Below are 18285 nucleotides of genomic sequence, written 5' to 3'. Positions count from 1 at the left end.
GAGTTCCTTCCAGGAGATGAATTGTTGCTCAGTGGAAGAAGGTGAAGATCACACAAGGACCTGGGGACACCAAGAGGTCAGGGACAACACTGAGCCTGGATGGTAATGGAATGGCAAAGCCGGAAGAGGGGAGTGAGGGCCGAGTGGGAGAGTGGGGCTGGGGAGAGCTTCCCACCTATCAAAGTTTACAGAGAAGAGAGGTTTCAGAGATAAGTGATCTGTATGCTGGGGAGGGGAAAGAGGAGAGCACAGTGGAGACAGGCCAGCCAGAGGAGAGAGGACGAGTGCGAGGGCATGAGGAGGCTTCTTCCAGGAAAGAAAAACCTCAGCTAGGGAAGCCAGTCCAAGATCTAGGGCCCAGATGAAACTTTGCTTTCAGGCTCTGCCCCCACTCCCTCCATCCTTCAGCACAAATTGGCAGAAGGTTCTCTCTCAGTCCCATCATGCTTAGCAGTGTCCTTGCCCTGTACCCTCTGCTCTCTAGCCCGTAAACCACCTGTCAGGGTCCTCGCACCCTGAGGGATATGGGCGGGAGTCAAGGGTAGGCTGGGGCTTGGCCTGCAGCCTGAGGGTCCCCATGCAGAGGCCTCTCTGAGCCTTCCCTCTTTTGCCCTGAGCCACCCTGTTCATTCACTAGGGTGGGGACAGGAAGGAGCAAGGGAAGGGGAAGCCAGGGGCTCTGGGAAAGTTGCCGTGGAGGCTACCATAAACCCCGGACTCCTCTGTGTCTGGAAATACCCGCTGCATGGCTCCTGACCCTAGCTTTCCAGGCATCCCCTGGGTTTGGCAAATGAAGCTGGGGCAGCTGCTGGATCACCACCAGTGAGGACCCTTGCTTTCAGCTAGGAGGTTTCCACCCTGCTCCTCCTTTCTCTCCTTTTCTCTTGATCAGCACACAGGAGGCCTCGGGAGAGCTTCCTTCTTATACAATTAAGAGGGGCTTCTCAAGTCAGGGGGCCTCAGCTTCTCCTCTCTTGAGCCCATTGTCTCTGCATGCTAAAATGTTCTCCTAGAAGGAGAGGGCCCTGTCCACACCAATAACTCCAGCTCCAGGTGCCAGCAGCCCTGGTCTTCCAAGAAGGCAAAGGAGACAGAGTGTGAGGCTAGCCTCAGACCTTGGGCTCCTGGGAACCAAGGAGATTGAAGGTGGGAGGCCCTCCTGGTCTCACGAGGAGCCAGAGCAGGCACTCTGCCTCATGCTCAATGATCTTACCCATTCAGACATCCATTCTTTGAAATGTTGGGTCATCAGTCATGAGCCACCATCCAGTAGACAGTCCAGCCCAGTCTTTGGACCACCCAGCCCTCTCGGTGATGTGGGGAGGGCTGAGTCCCCCGAGTTGCCAGGAGCCTCAATGACCAGGGCAATTCAGAAGTTGACTTCTCCTTCCTCCTACACACCTCTGCTTTAAAACAACACTATGAAGGAGGAGGGCTGCCATCTTAAGACCCACACTTGGCCCTAGCAGGAGAAACATCTCTGGAAGGTCAAGGCCATGGGCAGTTGGTTCTTCCAACCTTCATCTCTTCTCCAGACCCATTCTTCAAGCTTCAGTCTTCTCCCTCCAGCCAAGAACCTTATCATATCCTCTTCCCACAAAAGACTCTTACAGTCAAGGTTTTCTACTAGGTCCACCTCCTTTCCATGCCCCACCTGGCTTACCTTGCTTTTTTTCTGCCCTTTGCTTTCTTGCCTCATCCCTTATGACTATTTGCCTCCAGCTATCCCTTTTTCTTCCCTTCCTCCTGGACCTCATTTGATGTCAGGGATCTCCCTTCTACTCCAAGTCTGCCCTTGGCTGTCAGGATGTCACCTGAGGGAAAGGCAACTAATGTTTATTGAGCCCTGCAAATGTGTAATCAGATATAGTCCCTCAGTCACTCTCCCTAGTCGCTATTATTATTATCCCCATTGCACAGAAAACTGAGGGGCTTGAGTCAGAGTTAAATTACAAGCCCCAAGAGAGGCACCTGGCTGGCTCAGTCAGTAGAGCATGTGACTCCTGATCTTGGCATTGTGAGTTTGAGCACATGTTGGATGTAGAGATTACTTAAAAATAACATTTAAAAATACTTCTTTTTTTTTTTTTTTTTAATTTTTTTTTCAACGTTTTTTATTTATTTTTGGGACAGAGAGAGACAGAGCATGAACGGGGGAGGGGCAGAGAGAGAGGGAGACACAGAATCAGAAACAGGCTCCAGGCTCCGAGCCATCGGCCCAGAACCCGACGCGGGGCTCGAACTCACGGACCGCGAGATCGTGACCTGGCTGAAGTCGGACGCTTAACCGACTGCGCCACCCAGGCGCCCCAAAAATACTTCTTAAAAAATAAAATAAAAATAGTTCCCCTGGGTGGCTTAATCAGTTAAGCATTGGACTCTCGATTTCGGCTCAGGTCATGATCTCATGTTTGTTGAGTTCGAGCCCCACATCAGGCTCTGTGCTGACTGTGGAGCCTGCTTAGGATTTTCTCTCTGTCTCTGACCTTTCCCTGTTCACACTCATTTTCTCTCTCTTTGTCTCTATCTCTCTCTCAAAAATAAATAAATAAAAATTAAAAAATAAGGGGTGCCTGGGTGTCTGAGTTGGTAAAGCAGCCAACTTCAGCTCAGGTCATGATCTAGCAGTTCGTGGGTTCGAGCCCGATGTCTGGCTCTGTGCTGGCAGCTCAGAGCCTGGAGCCTGCTTTGGATTCTGTGTCTGCCTTTCTCTCTGTCCCTCCCCGGCTCTCTCTCTCTCTCCCTCTCTCCCCCTCCCTCCCTCCCTCTCAAAAATAAAATAAACATTAAAAAATTAAATTAAATCAAATTAAATTAAAATAAATTACAAGCCCCAAGATCACATGGTTGAGAAGTGCCAAAAACCAGGTTCATGTTATGCTTATTCACCAGACTCAGCCAGAGCAGGCGCTGGGGAGAGGCCCCCATTCCAGCTCAGCCCTCTCCGCATCGCTATCATGGAGAGGCTTCAGGACTCGGTGTCTCTCGAAGTCCACGCCCCAGGTCCTACCCCTTTCTCCTTACAGGGGCTCTCACATCTTATCATCAGCCACTGCATCCTGTTCCCCCATGAAGCCCCCAAATGAGTCCTCAAGGCCACCGCTATGTCATCATCTTTTCTCCTCCATCAGCCTCAGGCCTGTCCTATGGGAAACCCACTCTGTTCCGCGGGAAAGACCCTGCGCAGGCAGTTCCTTGTAGGGACTTGAGAAAGGTGAAGGAGGCCCCGCGGGGCACCGCCTGCCGAGCGGGAATCCCTGCCCTAACCGCTGGCGCCCCTCGAGGGGAGGGGTGAGGGCGGAGGTGGTTCTGCGGCGGCATCTGTCCCAGGCGGGCGGGAAGCTGCTGCATTAAATTGTAAAATCGATTTATTGACCGGCAGGTGCGAGCAGCGGCAGATGGAGAGTAGCGCTGCCGGAGCGCATCTGCGGGGAGCGGCGGCATCGATCCTGGCCCCCCTCCGAAACCCGTCCGTCCCGGGCCTTTCTCGTCGGCTCGATCCCAATTGCAGGGCCAAGGTCCGCGAAAAACTGCGGCGCCTGAGCGGCTAGGATAACTCGGTTCCCTTCCCCTCCCCCCTCCTGGCCTCAGGGCTCGGGCTGCGCCCCCACGGCTGGCAGACCCTGCCAGCCCCACTGCCCCAGTTGGCACGCGGCGGGCCGGGCTGACGCGTGGCAGCGCCCTGCGGCAGATGAGGCACGCGCCGGCCTCATTTCAATGTGAATGGATCGAAAGGAGCAGCCATGTGGCAGCAACAGTTTGCAAATCTCCCCGCCTTCTGTGCAGCTCCCCGGCCGCGGCTCCCTGCACGTGGCCCCTTCTCTGCTGCGACCGCAGCGGCGCCCCTCAAGGCTTAAGCGCCCCGCCCAAACCAGGCCCTCTCCCCCGCCCCTGGCCTGCCCAGTGGGCTCTGTGGCCAGGCCTCAGCCATGCTCCTACCTGGGCGCAGTTTGCCCGGCGGAGACCGGGAGTAGGGGGAGGGCGAAAAGACGCTGGAAGCCTCCGAGCTGGGCTCTTGGCTCCGGGGGCTGGGGGGCGAGCAAGGCTACCTAGTGGGGGAGGGGTCCAGAGGCTCTATACAGCCCCTGTTGTACCCCGAAAATCCGGGGTCAGCTTAGGGGAATGGCTGGAAGGCAACCTTGGCGCTTCAAAGTCCCAGGTGCGGGTGGTGCCTGCTGGGGGGCTGTGTGCAGCGGCCAAAAGGAGAGGGTAACAGAAGCAGAAGTGCCCTGCAGGGGAGGCTGTGGGCCTTGCACGATGCCAGGACTGAACCCTGCTCTGGCTCCTGACGTTGTCAGTGCGAGTCCAGATGAGGGCCGGTGGACTTTTAGAAGGTCCACAGTCAGTCCAGGGGAGCCTATGTCAGTTGAGGCTTGCACCCATGCCAAGCATCAGCATAGGGGCAGGGGCAGTAGGCACCCAGGTGGGTCCAACTCCATGTGATTTGCAGCCTCCGATGGCCTCACGGCCTCCTGCTCCTGGTGGCCCCCAGGACACATGCTGGGTTCTTCTGGTCTGGAGTGGGAAAAAGAGAGGAGTCCCAGCTGTGGATATTTGCATTTCAGTTCTGGGCCTGCAGCAGGACCCTTTCTTGCTCAGCAAATGTAGGCAAAGAGGGACTCCAGCAGACTGGAGCACTGGTGGCTTTTCAGGGCCAAGGGTGGCATCTTAGCAGGATAGTGAACTTCTGGGACAGTGCCCAAGTGGCAAATAGATGCTTCATAAATGCCTTTTGATGATGAGAATTTAACCCTTTCCTCCTCAAAGAGGATTTCTAGGTCTCTGGGATCTCTTGCATTTTGCATCCCTGAGGATAATAATACCTCTGTTTGGTCCTTGACTATTTGCAAAGTGCTTTGGGGCACATTAGTCAGGATGTGTAACAAGGGTAGAGAGTGTCCCAGATCTACCAGTATTGAGCAAGATGCATCCCATAGGGCTGGATGTGTCTCTTGAGGGTCAGACAAGTGCCAGAGTCAGAAAAGGAGTGAGTTCTTCTGAACTCCTAGGCTAGGATTTGGAGGTGGAAGCGGACAGAACTAGGCAGGGATGAATGCCAGCTCAGAGGAGAGCGAGGAACACTCTTTGCATCCTAGGCAGGTCTAGGGATCATAGAGTATGGGTGGAGAGAGGGTGGGGAACCCACTTGTCAGGATCGCTGGGAGGCAAGCCCTGGGCTCCCCCTCCCTCCGGCCTGGGGACTCCGCCTGCCCATAACCTACATTAACTCTGGAGCGCAGCCTGGGCCCATCTGCCGGCCCCCCGCCCCACCTCGGTTCCCCACGCCAACCCGCTCGCGCCAGATGGTGGCTGGGAGGGGTGGCCGTGCGTGGGGGACCCCGGAGCCCATCTCCTCATCTCGCCCCTCCCCCAACCCACGCTCCCAACCTCTTGTTTCTCATCCTTCCCCCCCAATCCTCCAACACCACCCACAACTCAAAAAAATCAGACCGTGCGAGGCATAGGCAGCTGTTGTGCTCCACTGCCGTACCTCCCGCCCCCCCTACGGCCTTCCCCCCGGGCCCGCGCCGCGTCCCTGCCCACCGCCTCTCCCCTCCCCCACCCCCCCACCCCCGCGCCGATCTTATCTCTAGACGACAGCCATCGCTGTGCGGGCGGGCTGACAGCTGAAGCCACCGGGCCCCCGCTGCCCTCAGCGTCGCAGAGAGAGAGAGAGAGATCCCCAGCACCCCCGAGACTGGGAGAAGGCGGCTCTCCCTGGTCTAAGGCCTCCGGGGATCATGCCGGGTTCCGGGAAAGCAGCTGCACTGCCGCCGCTCGGAGAAGTGGGGCCACCCAAGGGAGCCGCGAAGGCGAGACGGGTGAAGCCGCCTGAAACTCAAATGAGTCCGCGCGCTTTCAGTTCCACTCTGCATCTTGCCCCTATGAGGAGAGGACCCCGGGTAGCCCGACCTCAGCCCCTCACCAGGACTCTCTAGTGGCTTGAGCCAACGCTGGAGCCGGGGGAGTTCCACCCTGCCCCAACGGAGCGACAGGACGCGGGAAGGGGCTTGGGGCTGCTGGGGTGGGGGGAGACTGTGGGCAGTGGAATTGAAGCAGAACCCAGGTGAGGCGAGGCGCTGGAGGCGGGGTCAGACTCTCATTACCATACAGCTGAGGACGCGCCCCCCCCTTCTCAGACCTCGGGGACCACGCCCCCTTCCCTCATCTCCCGGACCACGCGTCTAGGGGCTGGCACCAGTGGAACCCAGGCTGGGGGCAGAAGGGAGAAGGCACGCGCCGGACACGCCCCCCGCAAGTAGGGAGGGAGACGCCTACCAGGTGGAGGATGGGAGCCCCTGAGAGCCCCACAGTCTTAGACTCAAGTCCCTCGCCTTGGCCAGTGTGGTCACTGAGAGGTTAAAGCGTCCGCTGGCTTCCCTGCTGCGCTGGGGACGCGAGGTGGGTGGGCGCTCACAGGTTGCGGGCCGAGGAGACTACAGCTTCCGAAGCTCCGGGAAGAAGAAGATCCTAGTCCTTCCGTGCTATTTTCGCTTTGCGAGCTTAAGTTTCTTTTACCTGCTCAAAGGCTGAAGGTAACTAGCGCCGGCTGCGGACAGACCGCCTACCGGGACTCCCCAGTGTCTCCGCCTCCAAGACCATCCGGGAACCACTCGCTCACCTCCCGCCCCATTCCCCCAGGCCCTCCCCCTCCTCCCATCGCCGGGGTCTCGACCCGTAACCCCTTGGTCGCGGAGAACTGGTCACTTTGGCACGCGCAGACTTAGGGGACCTAGGGGCTGAGAGCGCCACTGAGGGGCGGGGACCTATGTTTGACTGGCTGACGGAGACGGGGGATGGCGGGGGCGGAGGCCCCCTCCAGGCCGCGCTGGGGCTGTAGCGCTGGAGGCCCGGAGGGGAGGGGAGAGTGACCATGGGTTCTGAGTGACAGGCGGCGAAGAGAGGAGCCAATATATATAAGGAAGGCTCCCGAGCGCGCAGGTTTCAGTAGCGGCTCAGAGCGCAAGCTGGAAACACGAGGCCAAGAGCCGCAGCTCGAACCGCCTCAGTGCGCTGTACCCGGGCACTAGCCCGCTTGCAGCCCCAGGATTAGCCCGAGGACACGTCCTCAGTCCGGCCACCGCCCAGCCGCCCTCACCTGGATTACCTACCGCCGCAGCTGGAGCAGAGCTAGCGAGAAGGCGAAGCGGGAGGAAAGCCCCAGAAGAGCCTGGCTTCTCAGGGACCCCTCTGGCGGATAGACGCGCGGGAAAGCGGCGTCCCAAACGAAGCCAGCTACAGGGCGGGCGCGGGGAGAGAGCGACGCTCCAGGGGATGGCAGCCGCGTCCCGTAGCGCCTTTAGCTGGGCGCTACTGCTGCTGGTGACACTTTGGCAGCAGGTAACGTCCCGCGCCCCCTCCACCCCCTCCCGCCGCTCCCTGAGCCTGAGCCCTGGGCGTCTGCCGAGCTGACCGCTCCCCTTCTTCCTTCCCTCGGTCTCTGTGCAATAGCTCGCAGCCGGCTCCGGAGTCTTCCAGCTGCAGCTGCAGGAGTTTGCCAACGAGCGCGGCGTACTGGCTAGCGGGCGGCCGTGCGAACCCGGCTGCAGGACCTTCTTCCGCGTCTGCCTTAAGCACTTCCAGGCGGTCGTCTCGCCCGGGCCCTGCACCTTTGGCAGCGTCTCGACGCCTGTGTTGGGCACCAACTCCTTCGCCGTCGGGGACGATAGTAGCGGCGGGGGACGCAACCCTCTTCAACTCCCTTTCAATTTCACCTGGCCGGTGAGCACAGCCGGGGAGCATTGGGAGGTCACGAAAGACGTGAAGGGGGCTCCCTGGGCCCAAAGCCCTCTCCCCAGATTTCCTCGCTTCCAACTAAACAAAACAAAACACAAAGGGCGCTCTCTTTTGATACTTTCTTCCGACTCTCTCCTGGGACCTCATCCTCAGGAAAGCTCTCACCAGGCTCCCTCTTCCCACTTCTAAGGCCTCTCTTCTCCCAACTCTTGGGATGATTTTTATTACCTACTACCCCGGCGCGTTTCCCACCTTCGAATGACTCGCTAACATTCCCCTATCTCCTAACCCTTGTCCCACTCGGGGTTCTCCTCTCATATTCCCTGGTCGCGCGATGCGGCGCACAGACACGTTATGTTGACCCGGGAGCCGTAACTGTATCTTGCAATTAGATTAATTAAACCCGCTGCCGCAAGGCACCCCCATCTCCCCCCTTGCTCATCTCGCGCTCTCTCTGTCTTCCCCCGCCCCCTCCTTTGGCCTCCAGGGTACCTTCTCACTCATCATCGAAGCTTGGCACGCGCCAGGAGACGACCTGAGGCCAGGTGAGTAGCTCGCTCTGCCGCCACAGGGGGGCGACACAGCGCAGCGCCGAAAGAGTTAACCTGTAAAAGGCGGGGGAAGTGCGGGGTGGAGGTGGGCAGGGGGGGCGGGGGCAGGACGCTAAGCTCAGCCTGGAACTGCGCCCCGCGCTGGATGCTCGGATTCCGCCCGCTGCCTGGACTCTGAGCACAATTGCGTTTCCTGCGGGTTATTTTTGGCGTGGGAACGCGGGGAGCACGGCGGTGAGAAAGGCCGAAGCTGCCAGCGCCGCTGACGGGCCCCTTCCTGTATTTTACACCTTTTGCGAATTCCGCTCCTTTGGAAAGGGAATAATGGCTTTGGGATGTTGTTCTGACACAGAGGAAAAGGATATTTCAGCAGCACAACAATTCTCACTTTGAAAAGGAAAAAGAAAAGCATTACCCATCTCTGAGGGCAGAACCCTTGAATGGGCACCAGAGGACCCCTTGCTCACAGTGTCCTTCCAGCCTGGCTTTCTTTCCTTTTTCCTTTTTCTTTCTTTCTCTCTCTTTTTTTTCCTTCCTCATTTTGACCTCTTTTCCTCTTTCTTGGTCTGTCTGCCTCCAGAACACTGGGATATCTTAACACCCTTCTATTGTCCCTTTTTTGAATGGTATCAGGCATTCAGCGCCCACCGGCGTGTGCGTGCGCGCGCGCGCGCGCACACACACACACACACACACACACACACACACACACCTAGAAGCTAAGCAGTGGGTCGCTTGGGTTCCTCTGGCCTGTGCTTGCTGGCAGGTAGGGATCATCTGGACTGTTGGTTTGATCCAGCAGTTGCTGGCACTCTCAGGGACTGGCTGCCCTTCCTTGACCTGGCCCTCTGCCCCTTCAGAGGCCTTGCCACCAGACGCGCTTATCAGCAAGATCGCCATCCAGGGCTCCCTAGCTGTGGGCAAGAACTGGTTATTGGACGAGCAGACCAGCCCTCCCACAAGGCTGCGCTACTCTTACCGGGTCATCTGCAGTGACAACTACTATGGGGACAGCTGCTCACGCCTGTGCAAGAAGCGTAATGACCACTTCGGCCACTACGTGTGCCAGCCAGATGGCAGCCTGTCCTGCCTACCCGGCTGGACTGGGGAGTACTGCGAACAGCGTAAGCAGCCAAGCTCCTGTCTACCTGGTGTGTGTGTGGGGGGGGGGGGGTCCCTGGAGCAAACACAGTGGCCTCTCTCTGGCCACAGCCTACCTCCCTCACTGAGCAGGTCTGGGCTGCCCACTAGCTGTGCCTCAGGAACAGGTGGGGATGCTTAGGACAGGTGTGGACTCTGACCTCTCTCTTCTTAGTGCTCCTCCCCATCTTGCCAGAGTCCAAATGACCCTGTTACTGCATTCCATCCAGCTTGGATTCTCCTTCCCTGTGCCACTGTTTCCCTTTATGCCCCCATGGCTCCTCTGGGAGGCCAGGAGTGGGAAGTGAGCCCAGTAGAGCTGGGGGGCAACCCCAGGGCCAGGAGAGGGAGAGTCGGACTTAAGAGTCCTTGGAATTCCACCCTCACCCAGCTCTGTTTTCTTTCCTCAGCTGTCTGTCTTTCTGGCTGTCATGAACAGAATGGTTACTGCAGCAAGCCAGCAGAATGCATGTGAGTAGGGGACAGGAAGCAGTGAGGAGGGAACTGTCTCCTGGCCAAGCCCTCACCTCATGGTCAGCTTTTCTTTTTGCTCAACAGCTGCCGCCCAGGCTGGCAGGGACGCCTGTGCAACGAGTGCATCCCCCACAATGGCTGTCGCCATGGCACCTGCAGCATCCCCTGGCAATGCACCTGTGATGAGGGCTGGGGGGGCCTATTCTGTGACCAAGGTGAGTCAGGGCAAAGAGAGATGCAGAGGGCATGAGAGAGATGGGCACGGGGTGGGAACCAGAAGTGTCACACTTCTTACGTGGCCACCACTGACTTGGCTTTCCCAGTATCCTTTAAGGAGTTTGGGACTTTTTTTTTTTTTTTTTTTTTAATTTTTTTTTTTAATGTTTTTTATTTATTTTTGGGACAGACAGAGACAGAGCATGAACGGGGGAGGGGCAGAGAGAGAGGGAGACACAGAATCGGAAACAGGCTCCAGGCTCCGAGCCATCAGCCCAGAGCCTGATGCGGGGCTCGAACTCACGGACCGCGAGATCGTGACCTGGCTGAAGTCGGACGCTTAACCGACTGCGCCACCCAGGCGCCCCAGGAGTTTGGGACTTTTAAGGATCCCGACGATTGGCCTAGAATGAGATTGTGGGTCCTTCTTGCTCAGGTGCTGGGGAGGCAGGGTGGCTGGTGAAGCCCAGAGGATGACAAGTTGGCAGCCTGGAAGTTGCACTCAAATTCCAGCAAGGCCAAGGAGGAGGGATGCTGGGCTTAGTTCCTCTTTCTACCTTGTAGTTACCTATTAACCCCCTAAGTGTTTGCTTACCTGCCAGCCCTGTTTGAGCAGCTCTCCCTCAAACAGCTGTCTGGTGGGGTGTGCCCACCAGCTGCCCCGAGGCTGTGGGTGAGCTGCGCCTCTGGGCGGAGTGACATCTAACCGACTTCTTGCTGTGGGCAGAAACAGCCTCCCTTGTTCTTCCCCATTTGCATTTGCCAGGCAGCTGCCTGAGCCCACAGTCAAGTTCTGGGTTTGGGGAGGGTGGCTGGTCACTCTTCTGGCTGTACAGGAGTCTGCCAGCCCCAACCGTGGTGGGGTGGGGGGGGAGGGAGCCTCTTCTCCTTCATCCTGGTAGCCAGCTGCAGCATGTGTCTCCCATTTTCAGGGTCAAATAGGGTGGCTGCTGCCATGGAGACACCAGCACCAGGCTTGGGAGGGGTGGGCAGGGGGCTTGCCAGGATAGAAAGAACTTGTCTAGGCTCTGACTTGCTGGCAATGAGGGGCTTGGAATTCAGCTCCTGTATTCTGTGTGTGTGTGTGTGTGTGTGTGTGTGTGTGTGTGTGTGTGTGTGTGTTGCCTTCTCCCTCCTCTCCCCTACCCCAAACACACATACACACCTGGTTCCTGCCCATTCTCTTTCCTCTTCCCACATTTGCTCCCAGGTGACACGGTCATATACTCATCATATGTAAACATAGCCCTTACAGTCTGTATATTTGCTCTACATTTGCTCCCTCCCTGTCCTTCTCAAATAAGAAAACAAACACTTAATTTCAAAATACTCTCGTAACACATTTCCCTTTTTAAAATACCTGGCCACTACTTACAGTGGCTTTGGCCCCTCTCTACCATTTCTACCTGTTAAAATTTTATCCCTCCTTCCGGGTGAATCTCAGCTGCCCCTCCTCCCTGAAACCTTTTCTGACTTCCCCCTCAACATGTGGCCTTGCCATCCACTCCTCTTCCTTCTCTTCATTCTACCCTGGTGGCCAGTGGTTGTAAGCTTCCTAGCAGGCAATTGTCCCATCTGTGGTTTTTTTCAACTTTGGCTGCTTGCACCAGTCAGATGTGGTTCAACGTGCCTTGATATACATGACTGGAGGAGGAGGGAGGGTAGTTGGGTCAGGACAACTTTGAGTTGAAGCCTCTGGGCCAAACACAGTGAACCTGCACTACATGGAGCCTGGAGGTAGGGAGCATTCTACAGCCCTCCTCAGCTGGCTGGTTCCTGCCTCCACAGATCTCAATTACTGCACCCACCACTCTCCATGCAAGAACGGGGCAACGTGCTCCAACAGTGGGCAGCGGAGCTACACCTGCACCTGTCGCCCAGGCTACACTGGCGTGGACTGTGAACTGGAGCTCAGCGAGTGTGATAGCAACCCTTGTCGCAATGGAGGCAGCTGTAAGGTGAGCCTCAGGCTGGCGGTGATCTGGCCAGGCAGTGCCCAGGCATGCCTACCCCAGGCGGCCAGTGGACGTGCAGCCATGGGCAGACATTGTGGGCAGGTGGGGTCTAGCGCCTAGCATCCTTACCCCCCAGGGTCTGACTTTTGCCCCTTTTTGGTCTCTCTCCAGGACCAGGAGGATGGCTACCGCTGCCTGTGTCCCCCGGGCTACTATGGCTTGCACTGTGAACACAGCACTTTGAGCTGTGCAGACTCACCCTGCTTCAATGGGGGCTCTTGCCGGGAGCGCAACCAGGGGGCCAGCTATGCCTGTGAATGCCCCCCCAACTTCATGGGCTCCAACTGTGAGAAGAAGGTGGACAGGTGTACCAGCAACCCATGTGCCAATGGTGAGTCTTATTGCCTTGCTAACCTAGTGGGCCAGTCTTAGGACTAAGAGCGCCTTCTGGTGAGGGAGGGTCAAGAGAGGAGCGAGGCCGGGTCTGTCCCTCTAGGCAGGCTGAGATGGTCCCAACCTGCTCTGGACAGTGAAGAGCCTATGTAATCATCTGGGTGGCTTTGGAAGAGGAGCAGGTGGGCAGTGGGTGCAAGCTTTAGGAGGAGGAGTGATAGGTACCCTGCTTCACTTCTTATCCTCACATCAGAGCCCTCTCCTGGCTCTGGGTGGCCTCTGGCCCTCCCCAGGAAGTCCTGGGCTCGGGAGAGGGACATGTGAGATCTTGTGTCCCTCCTAGAAGGAGGTTGGCACAGTCAGGGCCCTACTATTGAAGGTGTCACCTTGCCCCGTGGCCATTTGGAACCTGGCATGGCACAAGACATCTGAAATGCTCAGCATCTTGGGGCACCTGGCTGGCTCAGTCCGTAGAGCATGCAACTCTTGGCGGTGATCTGGCCAAGTTTGATCTGAGTTTGAGTCCCGTGTTGGGTGTCGAGATTACTTAAAAATCAAATCTTAAAAAATTAAAAAAATAAAATCTTCAGCATCTTTTAGGGGTGCAAGTCATGCTGGTTATCTTTGTTTCCTTGGCCTCCTGGTGACCTTCCATGAGGCAGGCAGATAGCTCCATGCAGGAGAGAAGCCTCAGGAGCTGGAGAGGAGTTGGAAGGGCTGAGATGAAGTCTGTTCTCTAGCTAATCACTGTGTTAATTCTATTAACTGATAATTACATTTATTTATTTGAGCATTTACTATATAGTAGGCATGTGCGCCTCCCTTCATGCGTCATTCTACCTAGCCCTCAGAGATCTCCTATGGAGGGGATAGCATTACACTTTAATTTAACAAGTGAGGAAACTGAAGCTTAGAATAAGGCAAAGCAACAGGTGCCAGGTTCCCTTCAGCTTGAGGGAGACAGCTGAGATTCAAACCCAAGCATACCTGTTCGATTCTACTGTGAAGCTCTGTAAGATGCCCGTAGTTTTTATACATGAGCTCACTGAGGCATACAGAGCCAGAGGCACCCTCAAGCCCAGGTCTCCTGACCCTTGGTACAGTGCTCTCTGTAGTGGGATCTGGGGTAGGGCACTTACCCACTGCACCAGGGGGGTTCCAAGGTGATTGCTGACTTGTGCCCCATATATACCCACAGGGGGCCAGTGCGTGAACCGTGGTCCGAACCGCATGTGCCGCTGCCGTCCTGGATTCACAGGCCTCCACTGTGAACTCCCCATCAGTGACTGTGCCCGCAGCCCTTGTGCCCACGGTGGCACTTGCCATGATCTAGAGAATGGGCTCATGTGCACCTGCCCTGCTGGTTTCTCTGGCCGGCGCTGCGAGGTGCCTATTCCTGGTGACGCCTGTGTCTCAGGACCCTGCTTCAATGGGGCCACCTGCTACCCTGGCCTCTCCCGGGACAGCTTCGTCTGCAACTGTCCCTATGGCTTTGTGGGCAGCCGCTGCGAGTTCCCTATGAGCATGCCACCCAGCTTCCCCTGGGTGGCTGTCTCTCTGGGCGTGGGACTGGTGGTGGTGCTGGTGTTGCTGGGCATGGTGGCAGTGGCAGTGCGGCAGCTGCGACTTCGGCGGCCTGATGATGGTGGCAGGGAGGCCATGAACAACTTGTCAGACTTCCAGAAGGACAACCTGATCCCTGCAGCCCAGCTCAAGAACACAAACCAGAAGAAGGAGCTGGAAGTGGACTGTGGCCTGGACAAGTCCAACTGTGGCAAACAACAGAACCACACACTGGACTATAATCTGGCCCCGGGGCCTCTGGGGCGAGGGACCATGGCGGGGAAGTATTCCCACAGTGATAAGAGCTTAGGGGAGAAGGCGCCACTGAGGTTACACAGGTGAGCAGTGCCTGGAGGCCCAGGGCCTGGCCACAGAGCCCTGCATGGTACTCCCTGGGCTCCCCAGGGCAGGCAGAAGGCTGGCACCAGGCCCCTGACTGCTCTTAAACAAACAGGGAGTTTTGCTACTGACAGAAAGCTCCTCCAACAAGATTTCTGCCAGGGGTCCTTCATGCCTCTTCCTCATGCATTCATTCATCCATTCATTCACAAATGTCAAATGTCCACACTGTGTCTCTTCTGACTTCCATCTTTCCATTGCATGGCTTGCCTGTAGAGGCAGTGCTGGCTTTTTTCAGGCCTGAGACCTTGGTAAGGTTGGGGGTCTTGTGGCTCTCATAAGGGGCTGTTCCTAACTGCTCCCCCAGGCTAGCATTGGGCATCCTTGGTCCCTGTGTCCTCTCAGAGCCACCCCTGCCAGGGCCCTTTGGCTCTCCATCATCCAAGTTAGCGCTCCATCTGCCCCCCATCCCTCTCCCATCCCTCCCTGACCAGCCTGTCTTGTGTTCCCTCAGTGAAAAGCCAGAGTGTCGGATATCAGCGATATGCTCCCCCAGGGAATCCATGTACCAGTCTGTGTGTTTGATATCAGAAGAGAGGAACGAATGTGTCATTGCCACAGAGGTGAGTGCTGGGCTCGCCCTCCCTTCCAGCGTGTCCCCACCTGCCATTTGGGGATGGGAAAGAGGCCTGGTTACTTTCAACCCCCGGGTGGGTCAGAACCCCTCCTTGGCAGGCCAGGTTCAGTGGCTCTTGGGTCCCGGCTGGCCTTGTTGCCACAGAGGGTGTGAAACAGGAGCTGGGCCTAGCTCCTCTTGCTATGTTAGTGCTGGGCTGGGCAACCACGGCACCTGGCCAGCTCCCCGGCACTGCTTTCAAGCAGTTGATGAGAGTGTGCCCTTCCTGCCCCTTCTTGCTGCTTCCTCCACCAGCCCACCTCATGAACACAGGCTCCCAGGCAGTGCATGTATCAGGGCAGAAGTCTGGGAAGGGCTGCCCCACCTTCTTCTCTTTACCCCAGCTGGCTGAGTGGCTTATCTCAGGGAGGCCCAGGGTAGCCTTGGAGGCAGTGCCAGTGCTCCAGGGTAACCTACCTCCCCACTTTCCACGTGATCCCCAGGTATAAGGCAGGAGCCTTCCCAGGACATCCCAGCTTTGCCCCAGCAGCTGGATCTTCCTTCTGCATTGTTTACATTGCATCCTGGATGGGACATTTCTTAATATGCAACGTGCTGCTCTCAGGAGGAAGAGGGAATGGCATGACCTGGACAGACTGTGAACTTGCCAAGAGACGCAGTACCCTTCCACGCGTTGGGGTGTCTGTCTGGCATCAGCTTGGCGGCCGTGCCAGCCAGGGGAACAGAGAGGAGAGGTGCCACTGGGACCTGCCCTGCCAGCTGTGGCCTTCAGAGGGCTCCTCTGGGGATCTGGCCTTTGTTCCAGAGGGAGAGGCTGTGGTCCCCTGGGGCCTGGAGCTGCTGTGGCCTCCACTGGCATCTGTGTTTCCAAAAGTGCCTTTGGCCCAGGCTCCATGGTGACAGCTGGGTCCAAATCAGAGAGGAGAGAGGAGGCCAGTATGGGCAGGGCCATCTGTGGGCCAGGATACCACCAGGTGCGGCTCTTGGCAGGAGTTGCCCTGCAGGTGAGGTGAGCGCCTGAAGCGGGAGGAGCACTTTCTGCCCCGTGCCTGCAACCATTGCATGTGGGCCTTGCTCATAACTCCGCTCCAGCTTCTCCCTGGCCAGGGCCCTCTGGGAAGGGCTGTTGGTAAGACTCATTTGGCTTCCACAGCCTCCGGCCTTGCGTGCCTCTGGGTTCCTGTGAGCAGACAGGTGGAGGGCATGCCCCATCTGTCAGCCAGGGACACCAGGCCCAACTGGGGAGCTCAGGGCAGTGATGCTGGAAATTCTAGCGAGGGAGAAGTGAGGTGCTGTTGCCGCCTAGGCCCTTTCGTCCCTCAAACCATTCCTACAGCCTTGAGCCTACACCCACTACTGCCCCCAGACCGCCCTTGAAGCCGATCTTCAGAAATCAATAATATGAGTTTTTATTTTGTTTTTTTTGTAGTTTATTTTGGAGTCTAGTATTTCGATAATTTAAGAATCAGAAGCACTGACCTTTCTACATTTTATAACATTATTTTGTATATAATGTGTATTTATAATATGGAACAGACGTGTACAGGAGTTTATTACTTCTTGGGTCCTGTCTTTGTGATGGCAGAGTGGGAATCCTCTCTCTATCCTCTCTGACTCCCCTTCTCATATTGCTGCTGGCCGCCCTGCCAGAACCCCCAGGACCTGTGCATGCACTTGGGCTTGGCCTGGCGGGGTCCTTCCAAGTCCTTGCAGAGCCCCGTCTCACCATCCAGTCCCAGGCCTATGCCAGCCTTCCCCGCCTGCTGGCTTTCCCCCTGTGCTTCCACCATAACTTGAGGGATATGCCCCCTGACCTGAATTATCCTCCTTTCTTTCCTTAAGCCTGAAAGTTGTGGGGCTCCCTAGTCAGCCTGGGAGATAGAGGAATTTGGGGAAATTCCTGTTTTCCTCTTTTCAAAAGGATTCACTTATTGGACAATGGGGTCTCTGAACCATAATGACATCTGGGTCCTTTCTCCTGCCATTGCAGGGTTTTAGATGGACTGGCACCTACATACTCTTTTCTCAGTCCAGTAGGGCACTGGTCTTGGTGGGGAGGGCCTTAGGTCTGCACTCCTTGCAGCTGGGCAAGGGTGCTGAGTCTGGACACCTGGTCCACCCAGAGCTGCAGGAATTTATTGAAGACTGCAGGGAGAGGAGGAGGAGGTAGCCTTCCCTGGGACCAGGTTTCTCTGGCTGAGGCACTAATGAGCGAGTTTCAGTCTCTACTTCATGTCTATCTTCCTCTAAGGTGCAGGATTGTCCTAGGGGTGGTCCCTAGGGGGCCACAGTCCTCTCTCTACAGCCACAGGCATAAGGCATGGAGAATAAATGATGAAAAAATTGAGCTGCTGGCAAAAAGCCAAGCAGATGCTCGCAGCTCAGCCTGTCCACAGTAAAGCAACATAGGCCTACCAGATGCTCCCCATGGAGTCCAAGCGTGTGCAGTGCCCTCTTGCAGTGGGCTCTCGACCTCCCTGACCTGGGAGCTTATGCCAGAGACCTGGGAGCAAGGGACCTCAGCTCACCCACACTCACCCACACGCTCCAAGCCTCACTCTTGCTCCCTGTTCCCCTCATTGCACACACAGGGTATCAAACAGGAAAGCATTCAGGGAACCGTTCCCACAGCCTGAGCCGGCAGCAGGGGGAAGAACAACACGACCTCACTCTTCCTGCCCAAAATGAAACAGGAAAGCAGCTCCCGGGCCCTGGGGGCTGGGGAAACTGGGCTGGGACACAAGGCAGATGACGAGGCTCCCATGTGGGGGACAGGTAGGACACCCGCGAGCCTGCACGTCCACACAGCCAGGCTGTGCTGAGCTTCACCAGCAGTCAGCCCCTCCGAGAAGAGCCTTGGAGGGTAGCTGACTAGCCAAACCCACTCATTGGCTCTGATACCCTAGCCACGGAGCCGGAAGAGCCCACCACATAGGCTTTCTGGGGAAAAAGGGGATCTAAGCACAGGTTCGGATTCAGCAGCTCCAACCAGTATCCCCACTTCTAGTGACATAGAAGAAGCAGGGCCAAGCAGCTGGGGTGTGAACAGGCCACACCAGAAGCCCTCCTATCCCTAGCCTGGAGGTCACGCCCTGAGGGTCCAGCCCCTTCTCATAGGTAACCCAAGACTTTCCTGATGGAGTCTTCAGGTATACAGGAGAGGTCCCAGGCTTGGCAGAAACAAAGCCAAACAGAGCACTGGGAAATGCTCTCCATGGTTTAGCAAATGCCCGTTTCATTCGCCCGAGTATTTCATAAGAGAAATCAGAGTTCAGCGATT

At 56.8% G+C, this 18285-nt stretch overlaps 1 protein-coding gene and 1 long non-coding RNA gene across 2 annotated transcripts; one reads left to right on the top strand and one right to left on the bottom strand.

Annotated features, from left to right (window-relative positions):
* Nucleotides 1–3350: 3350 nt before the first annotated feature.
* Nucleotides 3351–6830, bottom strand: LOC131516732 (uncharacterized). Its single transcript, XR_009264213.1, has 2 exons — nucleotides 6280–6830; nucleotides 3351–4515 (listed from the first exon to the last, which is right to left on the bottom strand). It is a non-coding gene; the product is annotated as an uncharacterized LOC131516732 (long non-coding RNA).
* Nucleotides 6831–6944: 114 nt separating this feature from the next.
* Nucleotides 6945–16561, top strand: DLL4 (delta like canonical Notch ligand 4). The gene is made up of 11 exons (XM_058738156.1): nucleotides 6945–7341; nucleotides 7453–7722; nucleotides 8225–8282; nucleotides 9149–9412; nucleotides 9839–9899; nucleotides 9987–10117; nucleotides 11907–12076; nucleotides 12245–12464; nucleotides 13665–14367; nucleotides 14883–14991; nucleotides 15488–16561. The coding sequence occupies exons 1-11, from the start codon at nucleotides 7276–7278 to the stop codon at nucleotides 15491–15493; spliced, it is 2058 nt and encodes a 685-aa protein (XP_058594139.1). The 5' UTR covers nucleotides 6945–7275; the 3' UTR covers nucleotides 15494–16561.
* Nucleotides 16562–18285: the final 1724 nt, after the last annotated feature.

The sequence above is a fragment of the Neofelis nebulosa genome, chromosome 7 (genome assembly GCF_028018385.1).
Source record: "Neofelis nebulosa isolate mNeoNeb1 chromosome 7, mNeoNeb1.pri, whole genome shotgun sequence".
Lineage (NCBI taxonomy): Eukaryota > Metazoa > Chordata > Mammalia > Carnivora > Felidae > Neofelis > Neofelis nebulosa.
Note: the sequence above shows the minus strand (reverse complement) of the source record. Positions and strands in the feature narration are given on the sequence as shown.

Coding starts and splice junctions, on each gene's coding strand:
- DLL4 (XM_058738156.1), top strand. CDS start 7,276: ATGGCAGCCGCGTCCCGTAGCGCCTTTAGCTGGGCGCTACTGCTGCTG. Junction 7,342..7,452: donor TGGTGACACTTTGGCAGCAG/GTAACGTCCCGC, acceptor TCTGTGCAATAG/CTCGCAGCCGGCTCCGGAGT. Junction 14,368..14,882: donor GCGCCACTGAGGTTACACAG/GTGAGCAGTGCC, acceptor GTGTTCCCTCAG/TGAAAAGCCAGAGTGTCGGA.